The sequence below is a fragment of the Nestor notabilis genome, unplaced genomic scaffold (assembly GCF_000696875.1).
Source record: "Nestor notabilis isolate BGI_N333 unplaced genomic scaffold, ASM69687v1 scaffold2432, whole genome shotgun sequence".
Taxonomy (NCBI): domain Eukaryota; kingdom Metazoa; phylum Chordata; class Aves; order Psittaciformes; family Psittacidae; genus Nestor; species Nestor notabilis.
In genome coordinates this window covers 41,119-60,587 of record NW_009916771.1, presented here as the reverse complement: position 1 = coordinate 60,587, position 19,469 = coordinate 41,119, and the positions used below count along the sequence as shown (strand labels likewise).

General features: G+C 38.7%; 1 protein-coding gene across 1 annotated transcript in view; it reads right to left on the bottom strand.

The window, feature by feature from the left end:
- Positions 1–362: 362 nt before the first annotated feature.
- Positions 363–19,469, bottom strand: part of APBA1 (amyloid beta (A4) precursor protein-binding, family A, member 1) — a 33,607-nt gene continuing 14,500 nt past the window's right edge. Inside the window, exons 4-12 of the mRNA XM_010024726.1 lie at positions 15,425–15,570; positions 10,322–10,354; positions 9,124–9,210; positions 8,349–8,534; positions 7,730–7,909; positions 6,154–6,366; positions 2,687–2,806; positions 1,895–2,035; positions 363–434 (exon numbers count right to left, since the gene is read on the bottom strand). Of these exons, the coding sequence (XP_010023028.1) occupies positions 363–434; positions 1,895–2,035; positions 2,687–2,806; positions 6,154–6,366; positions 7,730–7,909; positions 8,349–8,534; positions 9,124–9,210; positions 10,322–10,354; positions 15,425–15,570 (1,178 nt within the window). The remainder of the gene's footprint in view (positions 435–1,894; positions 2,036–2,686; positions 2,807–6,153; positions 6,367–7,729; positions 7,910–8,348; positions 8,535–9,123; positions 9,211–10,321; positions 10,355–15,424; positions 15,571–19,469) is intronic.

Below are 19,469 nucleotides of genomic sequence, written 5' to 3'. Positions count from 1 at the left end.
AAGATTATAGCCACAAAAATAAAACTGATTATGTAGCATGAAGCAGAGTCAATCTTCTTTGTGAATCCTGTGAACAATGCTGCTGTTATTTTCCTGGTTTGCATGTGGAACTGAAGTTTCACTTATATTAAGATGCAACCAAAATAGTCCCATAGGTGTATTTAGCCCCTTCCGAAAATACAGGAGAATGGTGTGAAGAGGAAAAAGGGAGGGAGGAAAGAGAGACAGTGTATTTGTGTCTGTGAAGGAGAGAGAGAGAGATTGAGAAATGCCTCTGCAGACACAGAAATGCAGCACTAGAGAAACAAGCACTAATGAGGAAAAACATCCTCCATGCACATTGTGACGGTGAGGTGTAGGCTTTAGATGTAAACTGGTTGCTCCTGCGCAGTCAACAGTCTGTACATGGCAGCTGGCATAGTCTTCATATGAATCTAGAGAAAACACAGCAAGTTAATCAATGTTCCTAACATGTGTACTACAAGAGCATTGATGAGGGAGCTAGCTAAGGACAGAAAGAAAAGAGTAAAACCCAACGGTTTTTGTACCCTTATTAGGTGGTAATTTTATGAAACAGTATGTTAGTATCAGTCACAGAATCATAGAACAGCTAGGGTTCGAAAAGACCTTAAGATCATCTAGTTCCAACCCCCCTGCCATGGGCAGGGACATCTCACATTAGACCATGATGCCCAAGGCTCTGTCCAACCTGGCCTCGAACAGGGACGGAGCATTCACCACTTCTTTGTGGACACTTCGTATTTTCAGATTAGTGAACTTGTAAAACACAGGAGAACTGCGGGTAAATAATAAAAGAAATAGTATACTGGCTTGCTCTCACTTCCACTTTTTAATTGCAACTGGCTAATGGAGGCACAGTCACAGAGTTATGGAACAGTTGAAGGGACCTTTGAAGATCATATAGCCCAAACCCTGCTGCTCCAGGCAGGGACTTCTACCACTAGACCAAGTTGCTCAGAGATGAATTCAACCTGGCTTTGAAAATTTCCAGGGATAGGGCAGCTACAACTTCGCCGGGCAACCTCTTCCAGTGTCTCACCACCCTTATGTGCAACCTAAATTTACCCTCTTTCAGTTTAAAACCATTGTCCTGTTACAACAGGTCCTGATAAAATCTCTCTCCCCATCTTTCCCATAGGCTCCCTTTAGGTACTGGAAGGTTGCTATAAGGTCTCCCTGGAGCCTTCTCTTCTCCAGGCTGAACAACCTCAACCTTCTCAGCCTTCCTTGATAGGAGAGATGCTCCATCCCTCTGCCCATTTCTGTGGCCCTCCTCTGGACCTGCTCTAACAGGTTTTGTTCTGGGGACCCCAGAGCTGGATGCAGTACTCCAAGTGGGGTCTATGATGAGAGGGGAGTAGTGGCGGAGAAGCACCTCCCTTGATCTGCTGGTCATGCTTCTTTTGATGCAGCCCAGGACATTACTGGCTTTCTGGGCTGCAAGTTCACATGGCTAGGTCCAAGTTTTCATCCACCAGTACCCCTGGTCCTCCTCTGCAGGGTTGCTCTCAATCACTTCATCCCCCCAGCCCGTACTGATACCAGGGGTTCCCAGACCTATGGGCAGAACCTTGCACTTAGCCTTGTTGAACTTCATGAAGTTCACATCGGCCCACTCCTCAAGCCTACCAAAGTCCCTCTAATAGCATCTCTTTCCTCAAGCTTAGGAACTGCACCATTGAGCTTGGTGTCACCCATAAACTTGCTGAAGGTGCACTCAGTTCCACTGTCTCTGTCACTGATGAAGATATTAAAAAGTACTGGTCCCAGAATGGTCCCTTAAGGGATAATGTTTCTTACTGGTTTCCACTGTTTGTTGCTGGTTACAGTGATGAACTATGTTATATTGCCTAGACACGTTGCCTGCTCTTACCTCACCAACAGCATTTGAGAGAATATGAACGATTTTCTCATGCGGTGTTGCTACAACACTCTGTCCATTGATTTCAATGATCCGATGGCCAACACGCACACCTCCTCGCTCTGCTATACCCCCTCTCATAAGGCTACAGATCTGGAAAGGAAAGAACAAATTTATCAGGGTCTGGATAAGGAACAGAGGCTTCAGATTACCCATTTTTGCCTGTAAACTGCAAATCGGCATTTAAACACAGAGGCTTGCAACAAATTCTAAAATGTAATCAATCACTGATTCAAAGTAAAATTTGCTAGTGACAAATGAGTAATTCTCTTCCAAAAGCAGAACAAACTGTCAGAAAAGGCTATGTTGTACATCACATGCATTGGTTTGGAAATAAAAGAATATATGAAAGACCACAGTTTAACAATGTTCAGGATGCAGAGGTCTTACAACAGAAGAGGATCAAGGGCAGTCTTTCTTGTTTGAGATCATGAAACGGCTTGCTTAGATGCATGAATGATGTACAATGAAAGCAGCCTCTGCTACACATTTTTGTTTCTCTAGCCTAAAAAAAATTATCTCTTCCTCTGGCTGGCTTCAAAGTTGTGAACTAAGTGGAGTCACAAACAAAATAACTCTGAGTAACTTACCTTTTATATCTTAGACTTAACATACATGCAAAGTCCTGTTTACTGAGAGGGAGAGAACAGCAGCTTCCCTCTTCCCATGCTAGAACTTACCCACAAATGGGTAAGAATTTCTGTGCATATTTAAGCTTAACCAGAGAGTGCGGAAGCTACTTACAATCCCATTCTGCACACTGAAGCCCAACTGGTATCTGAGGTCTGGTCTTCTGATCAAGACTGTGGTTACTGGAGGACACCTAACTATGTTCAGTTTAACCCAGGCCTGGTTTTTCAAACCCTGTGAAAAGAAATCACCATGAAAAATGCTCGCAAAGACAGAGTAAAATGTTTAACATAAGCACCGGAGAGGAGAAGCATTAAAACTTTGACATGGGAACAGCCATGAACAAACAGCTCTTTGTATGCATTCTAACTGAATCTGGTCACTAATGCCAGACAAAAGCATCAGAATATTAAATGAAATGAATGATAAATTATCAAATTTTTCTTGCCAAGAAGCTGACACAGTTCTTTTAAGAAAACTAGTTTCCTGTTGGCAATGTCTTTGTTTGATAACATAAGTCATATATAAGAAGAATACTGAACAGGTCTAATGCAGCTCACCAAAAAAAACAACAACTGTGGCTGGGAAATAAAATTGTAAATAAGTAGCTTATATAGTTACGAATAAATGGCTTCCCTACTGGGATATAACAAATTCTGCCAAGCAAATAGCAGGTTCTGATCACATCATGCTTGTACAGGCAGTACTCCTTATTTCTGTGCCTTCTCCCTTCTAAACAAGTTGTATCACATTCACCATGAACTCCTTTTCTATGAGAAGAAAACTGAGGGAGGAAAATTTATTTTTACTGTCATAGTGGTAAAACACTGGAACTAATTACCCAGAGAGGTTGTGGAGTTGCCAGCCTTGGAATTATTTAAATCCTAGTTGGGTATACCCCTAAGCAACCTTCTCTACCTTGAACCAAAGTGTTGGTCTAGACTTTTTTCTGAATATTTTTCGGATATTTTTCTGAAATGCTTAATTAGCCAAAAATAGGTGCATAAATAAAATCCACATTAAGAAAGAAATGCCTTATAAAGAATACAGCAACTTCCACATTACTTAATACAACACCCAACAATTCCATTACCTACTTCTGAATTCCTTTTATTCCTTTTATAGGTACAATTGAAATCTAGGTCCCACTGCAATGAAGAGGTGTCTGACACTGACTACAAAAGGTTAATTCTGACAAATATTTCCTATTATAGCTAAGGTAACACTCTGAAGTCTTTACATCCAGTTTACTGCTGCTGATTCTGTTGATCTACACTCCAGATTCAGCAGTGATTTGAATGACTAGACTGGTATGCTACCAGGGTGAACTGCCTTAGAGTCTGTTTGCTTGTCGGTACCTTAAACTGGATGCAACTATCACATGGGAAACAGGTGCCCTCACTTCCACACCTTGGTGAGCTCAGCTTTGCTCTTTGTTGAAAGTGGCTCCAAGAGAATGGGCATGTGACCACAAAATGGCAAAGCACATGGCTGTGGGAACTGCCTCTTCTCCACTCTCAGGAGACAGAAGGTATGAAATCCAACTCCATGATTATGTTAACTCCTCCACTCTGGTGAGGAGTTAGCAGCACACTCCACATGCTCAAGGGTCATTCATCTTCTATATGCAGGTCTTCACAACAACACACACTGTAGAAGACAGGGACTAATCAACCTATACTAAGATGTGGGTACCATGTTTACTCAAAAGTTATGGGGCTTTTGCCGCAGGCTTCTAAATCCAGAGTAGTAGGAGTCATGCAGAGTACCAGAGATGTCCATTTCTATGAGGAATTTAGGTGTCTAATTTCAGTCATCTGAGTTCACTCAGGTTACATGCCCTCAGCAGAGTCGATATGTTGCACTCTTACTTCCCTAATAAATGTGTGAAGTTTTATATGTATTCTTTGAAAAAAAGTGATATGATTCCTGACAAAGGTTTTCTTACTTTTTTACAGAAAGTGCATGCATTTAAAAACTACTAATTTCCAGTATTATGCATACTGGTAATATATGCTGATCAGAAACCATTTGACTGACTTTATTTGCTTATCTAGTCCCTAAGTCTGCTTGTGATTGTAGCCAGCACCAGATGCTTGTGAAAAAGATAAAAGTAGCGTAATACAATTAGGGAGTAACCACCACATATGGAAAGCTTCTTCCAAGCTCTGTCAGTCTGCAACTGGTTTATGGCCAATTAGTAGCAGAGATTATATCCATAATACTGAAATTATCTTATTTGAAGTGCTTGCAAGATATTCTTCTTATTTACGTAATACTCTCATCTATTCATAAGATCCTTAATGCATGCTAAAGAAATCTGAAATCCTGAGATATTTTTGCCATATTTAACTGTATGCTGAGATCATTCAGTGGTAAATATACTTGTTACCAAAAGCACAGTATGAACAGCTCCAGATGCATGGCTATGAAGACCTGCAGACAAACAGACTATCTTCTCTTTAGGAACACAACATAAATGGTTAGAGTTCCTATAGCAAGTTAACTATCAGTCAGGAAGAGAAATGTCTGCAGAAGCTGGAAAAAGCAAAGTGGGTTATTTCTATTTTGAGAAAGGACTGATGAGCACAATGAGAAGTCCATCTGACAAAGCTCTGAATCAGAGAAGCTTAATTCATCATAGTTTTAGAAATTTTTTTTTTACTTTGTAGATTTACTTTGTAAATGAAAAATACTTTACAATTTTATCAAGTACTAAATTAAAAAAGCATATTACATAATACAACTTGTTACCAGAAAGTTGCCTAACAAGTAAGTTTAACAGGCATATTACTAGAAATCAGAGAAGGATTTCTGTATAGTACACTACCACCATTATATTACCTGTCTACAGGACATACTATGATTTGCAGGAGCTCTCTGGGGCTATTTTGATAAATAACAAAGTCCATATACCTTAATCTCAAACATTCCCTGATAATGCATCTTTCCACCTCTTGAAACTCTGATGCTGAAATACCTATTCCCTTCTATGCTATGGCTACCCCCGCCACTGTTCCATTTGATCTGCATGCTTTTTGCAGTCACACACTTTTCTGACAAGAAGAAGAAAACTTTTAATTAAAATATCCCATTAGCCAAGTACAGAGAAGCATCAGACTTCTAAATATATCGAGCAAAGTTCCTGCAGAGGATAAGTACTTCTTTAATTTAAATTTTAAAAGTTTTAAAAATAGTTGAAAACAAACAAAAGGTATCAGTTCTATTTCAGACAGATACTAGGAGGCATTAAAGCAGCTGATATGGCCAGGACAATTTAGGCAGCTGTGCCTCCATTTGTCACATAAAATTTTAAGCATGCATCTTTTAATATCTTCCTTCTGAACAAAATATTCTTTCGTGAAGTTCTGCACAGAGTCCTTTTCTACACAAGTAAATGGCATGGCTCACTGTCTGGGAATCAGCAAATTGATGTAGCTTAATTCCCACTGTAGTTCAAAGATCATAAAATGGAAAATGGTATACAAACATTTTTTCTAAGAATTTACAAGTTCTGTACTTTCTGCTCTCCTAATATGTAACCCTTTTAAAACGTGTAACTTCCAGAACATTCTCCTCACCTTTATAATGCTTTGACAGGTTGAGAGTGGTAAACCAACCAAACTGGTCCCATTGATTGACATGATCTGGTCCCCTATGTTCAGCTTCCCAGACTTCTCTGCTGGTCCTCCATGCATCATGTTGGCTATGATAACTGTAGGCAAAATGGATCCCCAGCCAGACTCCACAATTACCACACCTAGGATTTCTCCTTTTTGCTTTTCAATGTAAACCTGTATCATAAGAAAAAATGTTTCAAGAAGTTTCTTCACATTTATGGAACTACCATCACTCCCCTCCAAACATTCATATAACCAAGAAATATATACTCCTCCTTATTTGAAACCTGCCTTCCTAATTCTAAGGTAAAACAAAATAAAGTACACATTTTACAACATTTCATTTGTATTCAAACATGAGATAATCAGCACTACATAATATAGATTTTGCTTAGTGTGAAAAACCCTTCACAACATACGAACAGAAGAAATTGGAGTCGAAGACACTCAGCTGCCCTGGGCTTCAGCAGACAAAGGTAAACAGCAAGAGACTGCAAGAGTTGATGACTGTGGATTGGAAAACCACTACCTGTGTACAGGTACACTGGTTCATCTTTATTATCTGAGATACAAAATACTTTAAAATATAGAATTGGCCACTTCTGCAAATACCTGTGCCTCTATAAATCTTTTATTATTTACTGTTGTCCTGGTTTCAGCTGGTATAGAGTTAATTTTCTTCCTAGTAGCTGATGCAGTGCAGTGTTTTGGCTTAAGTCTGAGAACAATGATGATAACATACTGATGTTTTAGTTTTTAGTCAGTAATGCTTACTCTTATATCAAGGACTTTTCAGTCTTATACTCTGCCAGTGAGAAGGGGCACAAGAAGCTGGGAGGAAGCAGAGACAGGACACCTGACCCAAACTGGCCAAAGCGGTATTCCATACCACAGCATGTCATGCCCAGTATAGAAACTGGGGGAAGTCACCCAGACGGGACCAATTGCTGGTCAGGGATGGGCTGAGTATTGGTCAGTGAGCAATTGTACTGTGCGTCACTTGTCTTCCTTGGGATTTATTTTTCTCACTTTTGTTGTCTCCCTTTTAATGACAATCATTATTATCTAATAATAATAATATTTTAATTTATTTTGATTATTAAACTGTTCTTACCTCTACCTACAGGTTTTACCTTTTTTTGCGATTCTCCTTCCCATCCCCTTGTGTGGGGAGGAATGTGGGAAATGAGCAGCTGTGTGGTACTGAGTTGCCATCTGGGGTTAAACCATGACAACTGTAATCTCTTAAACTGTATTAATCTGTTAATCTCTCTTAAATTCATTTTCAAACATGTCAGAAAATTGTTTGGTAAAAATAATACAAATAGATGGTAAACCATTTCACTGATGATAAATTTGGGGTTCACTGTTTGCCTTTGAAACAGAACTGAGGACAGGGTGCCCTACTTGAGAAGATATTCTAAACTCACTGAGGTCATTTATACAAAGTAGTAATGGTTTTCTGATTTCTGCCAGCATGGATCTGCAAGTAGCACAGAGCAGCTTAATGCTGTTTCAGAAGAAAAATGAGACATACATCTTTGCAGTTTTCAGATTTGGAGAAGTGTATCAGGTCATCATTGTACATGTCCTGGGTATTGAGCAAGTCACTATATTCCTTCTGGCTGAGGTCTTCTGGGTTGATTCCGTTTGCCCTCAGAAATTCCTGGTAGGCCACACTGAATGCTTGACCTATGGACTGTGCAATCAGCTGTGCCTGTAGCAGTTCCCAGAGAAGAAAAAAGAAAAAGGTGAAACATTATGATGGTCTTGTCCACTGACACCTTCTATGTTACAATCACACTCAAAAATAGATCATCAAGTTAATGAACCTAGGTCAGTAACCTAGATGAGGAAACAAATGCAGACTTAAAATTCATACACATGTATCTTCTCTCCAGGAGAAGATAACTCCCATTTAGACACGCAGCATTTGGACATATCACTAGGGTTCAGCTCACCTGAAGATCCAGCTCTAAATAAAGTTGAAAATTTGGTGATGTCACCCTATTCCAAGCAGAGACACATTCTAGACAATACCTGCTCAAGGGCTTACAGCTTTTATGTCAGTTACTGGGTAAATTATTCTAAATATACAACTGTCTCAGAAGAAGGAAAAGTGACAGTGATAAATACAAGACAGAGTTATTCCTTACATCCTCAGACTCAAAGACATGGCAAATCATTTTGTACTGCCTCTTTCCATCTTGGGAAGGGTGAGATGCTTCCACATTATCTTGGGAGTTAGACCGTGGCATTCGCCTACGAGCCATCAAAACAACTATATTTCCTATATCTGCAATGTAAGAAATGGTCCGCAGGGGATGATCCATCATGGTTTCCTGAGGAATAAAAAAAACAACATGAGCAGTCTTTTCAACAAAGTTCTTATTGCTCACCTAGTATTATGAAAGCAAACAAATTGCAGTATAAGACCTTTGTTAAGTGAAGTCTGTAATACCTGTCATACATGAAGATGCTGATAGAAAACAAGAGCTTCACTTTCTAGAAGTAAAGCAAAGAGCAGATTTTACAAATTAAAGTTGTGTTTTCTGCAGAAAAGCACATAAAGACCTCAATAACAGAACCTGAATACACTCGGCATGTATGTACAAAGGACTATCAACTTCATATTATCATAACCAAACATTTTGGGCTACTTTTGACACAATCAATACTCAATGCACCATGGCTTACAAGAAATGGGCTGACTGCAATTAGCTTACCCGCAAATTCTACTGATTTCTACACAGACACACCAGAGTAATTGCACATATGACATGGTTCTTGAGCATGGATTTCTTACTAGGAAATCCTGGAGGGAAATACAAAGGCCAGCAGTTTTTGAAGGACGAATTTTAGAAGGTAGGTGAATGTCTATTTCAGTAGCCTACTACCACAATGCTGGCAAACGTGTCTTTGTCTATATACCTGTGTGTCTGCATTCAGTACTTTTATTCTCTGTGTAGAAATGAAGAGGTCCACTTCAGTCATGGGTTGAGATTCACCTTCTGGGGCCTGCAAGTAAATAGATTAGAGTCAAACAAACACATTAGGTAACTTAATTACTAAGGATGTTAGCTCACAAACAGGGGTGCACTAAGACACAGTCACCAGAACAGCAATGCAAGATAAGAGTATTAGACTGCAGAAGCTAAACACAAAGATACGGAAACTATAGATATATATATGTGATAGTCAATACTATCTGAAAAAAATGCTAACCCCATAAAAGCTTCCCTGATATTTTCCCCTATTCAGTAAGTTTATATCTGACTGCAACATGAACTATATAAAGATTTCACCATAATCAAAATGATTCTCCCATTTTCTCCACAATATGAAGCCCACTTAAAAGGTTTTTCATACAGCCATAGAAAGGCCTAACAACAACTCTTGCCTGAGGAATTTCTATATGGGCTAACAGTGACTGCTAAGACCAGCGAAAAAACTTGTACCACAGGTGGGTACAGTTTAACCAATTCATAATGCAGTTCTGGTAAGAAGACCTTCACAGTCAGACAATATACTATTCAAGCACTAACCCACTTTAGAAGTCGTATTTTGTTAGCAGGAAGCAAACACTTGTATTTTTTATTTTTTTTTTTTAAATTAGATTTGTTAAAAGATACTTAAAAACTCCACAAATGAAATTTATTACTAGTATGAGTCAATCTCCACATATTACAGTGTGTATACACATAAACTTTTTTCTTTTTTGCATCCAGCAATTTGACACATCTGTCAATCAAACAAAACACTCTTATAAAAAAGATGATAAAATAAAATTAAAAAAGACTGAGTTTTAATCTATCATTTTACAAGTTAAAACCTATGCCATATCAGTCCTGCTTCTCCAGTATGCATTTTGGGTACTGCCTGTAACCGTTTGATAAATCCAATATTTACTCTATTTCTAATATGAAATGGCTAATGATAAGCAACAAAAAATGGCCAATCAGGCAACTGATTTCTGAGAAATGTTAACTTGTATGGTGGCTCAGAAATAAATCTAAAAGAACCTTGCTGGATGCAGAAAATAAAAACACAAAATAAAAAGAAAAGCAAAAACCCTCCCAGAAAACAAAAGAACAGGCATAACATCAAGCTGATGGAGTTTGTACTGCACCTTCTTCCTGCTTTTGGCTAATTTCTGGGCCATCTGCTTAGCATGGAACAAACAGAGACAGGAGAATAGTTAGAAAAGAACTTACAGAGACTCCAAGTCAAGCAGGAATCTGCATGCTTAATGCCAGGGCTCAGAGACTACTAGCTGTTCTAAATTAGTCCCTGCTTAGAATAATTTTCTCCTTTACTCTTTTTAAAGTATTAAAAAAAAATAAAAAAAAATTTCATGTTTAGCACAGTTACTTTAAAAACTTGAAAGAAACTGCACCAAAAGAGTCAGGAAGAATAAAAAAGGATTTTTTTTTTTTTTTTTTTTTAAAGAGAGAAACCCAGAGCTTCTCTCATTTACAACAGTGAAAAGCATGTTACTTCTTCTGAAGCAATACCATTGTAAATGGTCAGAGAAGAATCTTAACCATTACAACTGCATCTCTTTTCAATCTAAAGAATTAGAATTCTAGAATTAGAATCTGAAGAATTAGACTCAAGTTTCCTAATGCCCTCCTACTTAAACAATCTTCAGAAAATAACCTCCCTAAAAGTATGCTACCTTTTTCTGGAGAAACAAATTCAGAAGGTAACTTGCACCTCCATTTTCTTTCCCTTCTGTGCAGATACACCGATACCAATGTTAGCACTGCGTATCTGGACAGCAAGGTTTCCTGTGACACCTGCACAAAGGCATGTCCGTACTACCATATTTTTTCAAGAAGGCAGCGGAGCATGTGCTTTGGTTCCACAAACTCCTGAAAACAGATCTCTTGACCCTAGGCAGTTTAATTGACTTCTATCCGGAGATGTATCAACCCCTTGCAACAAACTGATTCTTTATGTGCTACTACTGTGGCAACAGTAACGACACAAATAAGCCCTCTTTCTACAGTCCCGCAGTAATTAATTCAAACCAAGGTAAATTGAACTTACAGACCTGCTTTACTAAAGAAATGCAATACTCACCAGGCTGGCAGATATCCTTTTACTTCCAACAGTAACAGCCTCTTAGCTAATTAAATTAACTTATATTTGTCGTGGGAAGGAGGCTTACAATTACAGGCTTCACCGAGAGGCATGGCTACTTTTATGAAGAACAAACAGAAGGCCTGAATCACAAAGCACCTCAAACGTTTTATACTGATGCTCACAACTTAAATCTGTCAGGTTTTGCCTAAACAAAACTCAAAGCAGCTACTGAAACTTGAGATGATGCTGCTTATTTATAAACATTCTCACATTAGCTTTTAGTCACCTTTTTAAAACTAAGACATATTTGATAGCCTGGTGTCCTGGGATTGCAAAATAAAGCAAAAGCAATTAGAATCGCCTCATGCTGCAGGCTCTTCATTACATTGATATTAATTTACACTGGACACTCATTTTGAATAACAGCTGCCTACCATACACTGGACAAGGGGGAGATACTCACGAGAAAAAGCATTTAAATTGCTTTCCAAAATCAAGATTCCCTTCAACCTTCAATTTCCCTCCCTCCTCCAACTTCACAGAGTGATTGGCCTCACAAAAGAAGAAAAACACAGGCCAAAAAGAAGAAAAAGTGGGGAAAAAATATCCTTGAGCTAGAGGTTTACAATGCAGAATCAAAGATTAATCGAAATACACTATCATTCAATTTATTGAAATTCTGTTCTTGCAATGGAAGCATCTTATTTTCTATTTTTTGAAGAATGACTTTCAAATATTTAGTAACACTAATGTAATGAAATGGAAAAACAGATTTTACTAAGCGATTTAACACTGCACAAAAACATCAGAAAAGAAAGTAAGGCCCATGGAAAAAAAACCAAATTAGTATAATTCTATGCAAGACGCCTTATCAGACAAATCCTTTTTATCACCACATTATTTTGCTAATTTAGATCAGAAGATTCATTCTATATTTTTAGGAAAAAAAAAGGCCAAATCCAAAACTACCAAATCTAAACAAAATTTTTTTGTTTGTTTGTTTCTTTTTGTTTTGGTTGTTTGGGTTTTTTTTCTTTCGTTTAATATTCAGACTCTAGGTTTTTTATTGAAGGTAAATAAAATTTAATTATTTACTTAGTAGAAATTCTGAAATTAGAAATTGTTAAGAACCAGCAAGCTTCCACTTAAGCTACAGGGATGTCTTAAATATACTAATGCCTATTTAATCTATACAAATAAAGTACTGCAACTCAGTGAACACCAAGATGACACTGAGTAAACCAAATGTACAGAATATCAAACTATTTCCACATATGGGTATGATCTTAAATTACATTCAGTAATTAAATCAGTTGCTATCTAAAAATGTTCAAACCTGTCACACAGGTAAAATGTGCTAATGAAAAATCAAAATTAAAGTTAATCTTTAGTTCACATGTGAAATGTTACAACGCAGATCAGCTGTGAATTGTAACCATGAACATCTTTTTTGCTGTTAGAAGTATTATGGATGCATTCCAAGTAAAATGTGAAAAGATATTTCTTTCTGTGCTGAGGAAATGAATATGGTAAAATGCCTTTCCTAAAATTACCTCCCAGTGGTAACGGGAAATAGCTACATTTGATGAGTGCCATCAAAGAGGTGTATCTTTTTTAACTTAGTTGGACTTTGCAGAGACTAAATCCCAAGCAAGAAAACCAACTCTTGTACTTTTAACTGAGAGCTACTTGTTTAAAGAAGCAGCATGAAGAACTGTTTTCAAAATCTATTGATATTCTAAATGAATGAATACATGGTCTGAAGGCTCTGCTTAAAGAAAGCATCATAGAGATTATTAAATTCAAAATACACTCACATGGAAGGTATGTGTACACAGCAGGCTCTAAACAAAGCTTTGCCCTGCCTCTTTAATACTCTTAACTTCAAGTCTGCAAATTTTTAAAAGTTCATTCTTAATTAATAACCTTTGCTTTCTTTAACTGCAGAAAAATGTTTCACATGCAACACGTAATACATTCTGTAAACAAACATGAGTAGGGCACAAGTATTATACTCATTGTGTGAGCAATATTTCACTCATTTGGGCTAAAGGCTATCTTACGCAGTGGCGAATGTGGCAGTAGGAACTCCATCTGTGATAAAGAATTTCTCACTTAGAAAGTTCAGCTTTAACGGCAATAAGCAACAAAACCAGCTCAAACCAACCCTAATAAACCAAAGACCCTAAGGTACAGGGAGGTAAATTTAGACTGGCTGAGCTTCACCTAGAAACAGAAAAGCAGTGTACGATGGTATTGAGTGCCATGCAGTATGCCAATAATTTGCTGAAATACACTTACAGTTTTAGCTAGGGTCTCACCAGGTCAACAATGCAACTACTTGGGCCTCCATCCCAAGACAAATTTACTACAACCAAGGACATGCATGCCTGCTGATTTTTATGGATGTATAAATTACGAGTTTTGAGTGAAATGAGCTAAACAGATTTCTCCTGTTTTGGGGCACAGCAGTGCTGAGGCATAACAGAATCCTCAGAAAGAACTTTATTTTGTTAATGAATTTCCAAGAAATACAGTTAGCAGCAGGGAAAGATTCTACACTCTTCTACCTCCTAGACCTGCTTTGAATCAATTCTGCTCCATTTTCCTCTAGTACATCCCTTCAATCTTTGTCTATTGCCTGCTCCCAGACAAGCTTTACCTCCTAGGCGCAAAATTCTTGCCCAGCCCTAGGTCCAACTCCTGATACCAGTTTCCTATGAGAGCTGATGCTAATCTTTTCTTTCAACTTCCTAGATCCCACCTCACTGAAGCCCTTATTTCTCTCCCTTCTCTATCTTACCTTTAGCTTCCTGTGCATTCAAATCAGACAATTTTTCTACCATGTGGCCAAGGGGGCTGCTAGAGAGGTACAGCCTTATTTGCACCCAGAGCAGTAAAGAAGCAGTTTGTAAGGGGACGTCTCCACTGTAGTTCAGTGAAGAACCCACCAAGATCTGCCGGAGTTGAGAAAGCTGAGTGAAAAATCTTTTTAAAAACTGTCACTGAATTCAGAGTCTCCAGTGAACATGGATAAATCATTCCTTTTCAAAAGGCTATTATTGCTTAAGTTTGTGAAACTTCTACAAAGAGAGCAGAAAGTGACTTATCTGTAACAGAAAGGCTATGTCCCTGCCTCCTCGAAAATGCTAGATGTCAGTGATTTTCAGAGACAAGGTTACAAGAACTTACGTATTTGAACATCACCAAAATTATAATTTCTGGAAGTGTCTCAATAGTTCTAGGTAGAGCTTCCCTGTCAAAGTTTCATACACAGACCAAACTGTATACCTGGCATGGAAAACATTTGAAGGAATAACAGTAAGAAGCATCAGCCGACTTAATAGACAGTGCTAATAGCCATGTTGATAACATGCTGTCTCTCATCCTCTCTCTTTTATACAATTGTGCACAGAGTCTGAGTTGGAATCCAAAATAAACTATACAAAAGAAGAACACACAGATATTAAACTAAGGAAAACTTTCAGCTGAGATTGTGTTGATTAGCTGAATTAGCAGAAGATACAGCTCTGTGCCTACCATCCAGTCACGTATGGGTAGTGGGAACATGGTAGCATCTTCTACAACCATGCAATACTTCATCCATACTTAATTTCAATGGACAGAAATAATATACCACATTCCAGGACAAATTTTTTTCCCATACATCTCTGCACCACCACAGGATTTTCTTTTCTTTCTGTATCGGCTCATAGCTGTTATGTACTAGAGAAACTAGCATCCTCAGCAGGGTCAAAAATAACTGCAGAAATTTACACACTACCAGTTGTAACAACTGCCAAGCCAGAAGCAGCTGAAATACTTATTAGTTATAGCCTAATCTTATTTTCCCTCAACACCCAAGTAATACATAACTTAGACCACCACTCACTTTAGATTCTGGCTTAGCATACACAGCGCAAGTACTACTGTAGGGAATTAAAATTATTTGGTAACTTTTCCTTATCAGTCCTCTTTCAAAAGCAGCATTAAATATGTGATTTATTTTGCAGAAAGAAAGTGATGCACTTAACCTTTCTGAAACCCCAGATAACCTCACATGAAAAAACTACTGCATACATAAGAAGTTCATATCTACAACCTTAAAGCACCCATAGGAGAAGCAGCAGCAATTATTCCTCACCTTGATCCTGCTGACAGCTTCCTGAGCTTGCATCATTCTCACATTCTTGGAGGGAGTTTTATCAGAAAGCAGTTGAGTTGAGCCAAGGTAATTGGCAGCAAAAATAATTCCATCGATTAAGTCTTCAGGATCACAAGGTCCAGGAACTGTAACACAGGAAAGCAGTCACTGAAGAAAATCATGCTGAACCACAGCAAACCAGTAGCACTCTGGCAACTTGAGTTTGTACCTGATGGATGCAAATCCTCCTCTGAAATACTTCAGTTTAGCATGATGATATAGCAACCAGTACTTTCAAAGGTACAAACCACCAAGCAAATGCTCACAACATCTATGGTGGGTTGACCTTCGCTGGATGCCAGGTGCCCACCAAAGCTGCTCTATCACTCCCCCTCTTTCACGAGACAGGGAAGAACAATGTAATGAAAGGCTTGTGGGTTGAGATGACAGGGAGCGATCATTCACCATTTACTGTCATAGGCAAAACAGACTTGACTTGGGGAAATTATTACGAGTCAAATCAGAGTAGGCTAACGTGAAATAAAACCAAATCATAAGAACACCTTTCCCCCACCTGTCCCTTCTTCCCAGGCGCAACTTCACTCCCCAGTTTTCTACTTCCTCCACTTCAGTGCAGGAGGTACAGGAGGATGGGGAGTGGGGGTTGCAGTTTACCACTTCAACACATGTTGTCTCTGCTGCTCTTTCCTCCTCAGAGGAGGACTCCTCACACTCTTTGCCTTCTCCAGCATGGGGTCTCTCCTTCAGGAGACAGTCCTCTATCAACTTCACCAACATGAGTCCTTTCCCACTGTATGCAGTTCTTCACAAACTGCTCCAGCGTGGATCCCTTCCATAGGGTGCAGAACATTAGGAACAGACTAGCTCCAGCATGGGTACCCCACAAAGTTAAAAGTCCTGCCACCAAACCTGTTCCTTGGGATCCTTTCTCTGTGCATCCAGAGGTCCTGCCAGGAGCCTGCTCCAGCTCTCCATGGGGGTCACAGCCTGCTTCAGGCATCACCTGCTCCAGTGTAGGGTCCTCCATGGGCTGCAAGTGGAATCTGCTCCACTATGGATCTCCATGGGCTGCAGGGGCACAGCCTGCCTCATCATGGTCTGCACCAAGGGCTGCAGGGGAATCTCTGCTCCAGTGCCTGGAGCACCTCCTGCCCTCCTTCTGCACTGACCCTCGTGTCTGCAGGGCTGCTTCGCCTATGTATTCTCACTCCTTTCTCTGTCTGCAACTACTGTTGTACACTTCCCATCCCCACCCGCCTTCTTAAATATGTCATCCAAAAGGTGTTTCCACTGTCACTGATGGGCTCAGCCTTGGCCAATAGTGGATCCATCTTGGAGCTGGCTGGCATTGGCTCTACTAGACATGGGGGAAGCTTCTAGCAGCTTCCCACAGAAGCCATCCCTGTAGTCCCCCTGCTACCAAAATCTGGCAAACATCATGTCTCCAGTAAAAGCTGTAATTGTTAGTTCAGCCTGTCTCTCAGAATAGCTCATTCTTTTGTGAGCATGGATCACCCTGGAGCAAATTTCTGTGAGCTTTCACTGTTACAAAGGGACATACACAGTTACCCCTCATCCACCAAAACCAGCCTTGCAATTCTGAGACAAACAGTCATAAACAGAAAGAGGAAGGGTGCAATTTAATAACAGCCACCAGCCACTTGCTCACTTGTGCATTAGCTGCAGTTAGTACAACAGGCAGAACAAACTCCCAGGGATGCTTTACAGGTATAACATATCTCTCTTTACCAATAAGACTGATTGCTCAATCAAGCAAAGTACTTTTATGCCATCGACCTTTAAGAATCACTCAGTCTCAACAAGGATACTGGGGTAAAGTACAGAGTTAAATAACGATGTTGGTAAGCACAGAGCACGATGGCAAAACAATTCTCTTAGTTCCACAGATTCTTAATTATCTGACTCCCATTGACATTTGTGGAAAGCTGGTTTTATTTTAACTCCTTACTACATGTTAAAATTGTCATGATCCAACAGGGAGGTCGGTTAACTTAAGAAGCTTCTCGTTTTCTCAGAAGTAAGGAAAAACAGTTGATGTTCAAGACAGGTGAAAATGCAAATTATCTTAAAGATTGCTAATGGTAAAAGTGCCCACATTTTACAATCAAAAAACCAAACTCTTTTAAGATTTGCTTTTTATTACTCTAAGAAGAAAGTAAAAATCCCTATAATATCAGAACCGAGTTTTTATTAGTTCAAGGGTTATCTTCAGATATAAGGTGATGGGGCTTAAAGTTTAATATTACTCAGAATGCCAACGTTGTTCTAATTATAACAGAAGAGATTAACAACCCCTCAGAATAAGGAGGGGGCCCAAAGAAATGCAAGTCATTATTAAGATTAAAATAAAGAAAGAACTGGAAATAAATATCAGTCTGATAAATATACATCCAGAAGGAGATGTATAAATCTTACAAGCAAGCTTGTCTCCTTTATGGTTTCTTTAAATCTGAAAGTTTACAACTAGTAATTTTAAGATGCTCATCTCCAGTGTGCAGAATTTGTTCAGATACTATGTATCTGGAAAACTCTCAAAATGAACAAATCTCTTCCAAGTACATGACACAAAGAAATGTTTTTCTTTAACTTAGGGAAATTCAGGAATCTGGAAGAACTACATTTTTGCACACTCCTCCACTCCTGAAACCGTACAGCATTTTAAGTGTTGTTATTTGTTACTCTACATGTCAAGACTTTTTCACCACCACCACCCCTTCACTATAAATGGTACAAACCCCTTTATAGTATGATTTTTGACCAAAACACAAAACCATTTAATATGGACAAAGGTGTAAAAAAAAATCCCAGAAGGAAGCATATTAAAAACAAAAAAGGTATGTATGTGCTGTATTTTCATCAAAGGTGAACATGGACAGCAATGCTTTTGAAAGACTCCTCAATTTATTACCTCTGACAATGAAATTATCTGAATGAAACTGTAGGATAGGTGCTAGAAGATTTTCTTGGACTGCTAGTGCATAAAAATGGGAATATTTTCTTTTGTAAGGAATTTTGCACTGGATCAAGATCTAAGAAAATTTTAGTTTACAATTTCTTTTTTTTTTTTAAGGAGGGGAAGATTATTTAAGATAGCCCTTGGCAGACAGGGCTACCACTAGATGAATTTCAGTTCTAAGGAAGATCCTTCATTGCTGCAAAATTCCAAAGCTCAGCTAGTTTCAAGATAAAATACAAAATCTACATTAGTTGACATTCCAGCCACAGACTCCAAAGTATGCAGTTTATACACTGAAGACTAAACAAGTGATTAATTTGCAGTCTAAAGAGAGCAATCACATAATCACTTAGACACAGCATACTGTAAAGCAATCCAAGGATTTCCAAGATGGCCTAAATGATGTATGGTATCAACTGTATTTCTGGCATTTCATCAAGCATATGGAACCACCACTGCCAGGGGGAAAAAAAGGCAAATGAAACTTCAAATTTTCTCCTTCTGTCATGCTCTCATAACAAAATAAGTGGTTTTTACAGCACACAGTCTTGTGTATACTCAGAATGCAGACTCATAAAAAAAGTTAACAGCAGTTCATACGGCAAGCAACCTGCTCTTTCACATTGTTCTGAATAAATTAAGCACTTGTACAAGTGTAACCTTAACCCTAAGATAGTAAGCATTATTTAAATGAGGACAAGTAGCTGTAAAGCAGCACCTGCAGGCCTGCCAATTAATCCAATTAATCAATTCTGGATTAATGAATCAGTGCTGGAAAGAGCACTACAGTCTTCTTGCCTAGCCTATTTTCCTTGTCCACATATATTCATATGCATTGTGTGAATACCATAAAAAAATCTGTATTGTTGTGATACTGATTAAAAAAACCCAGCAGAAATGACACAGAAACTATGAATGAAACACTAAAAAAGCCTGAACTTCTGAAAGAGCATAGTAGGATTTAGCTCAGGTTCCAGACTGGACACAATTTAATCTGAATCAGCATACCCAATCCTAGCAGATTTTGTTTTTCAGCAAATAAAATTT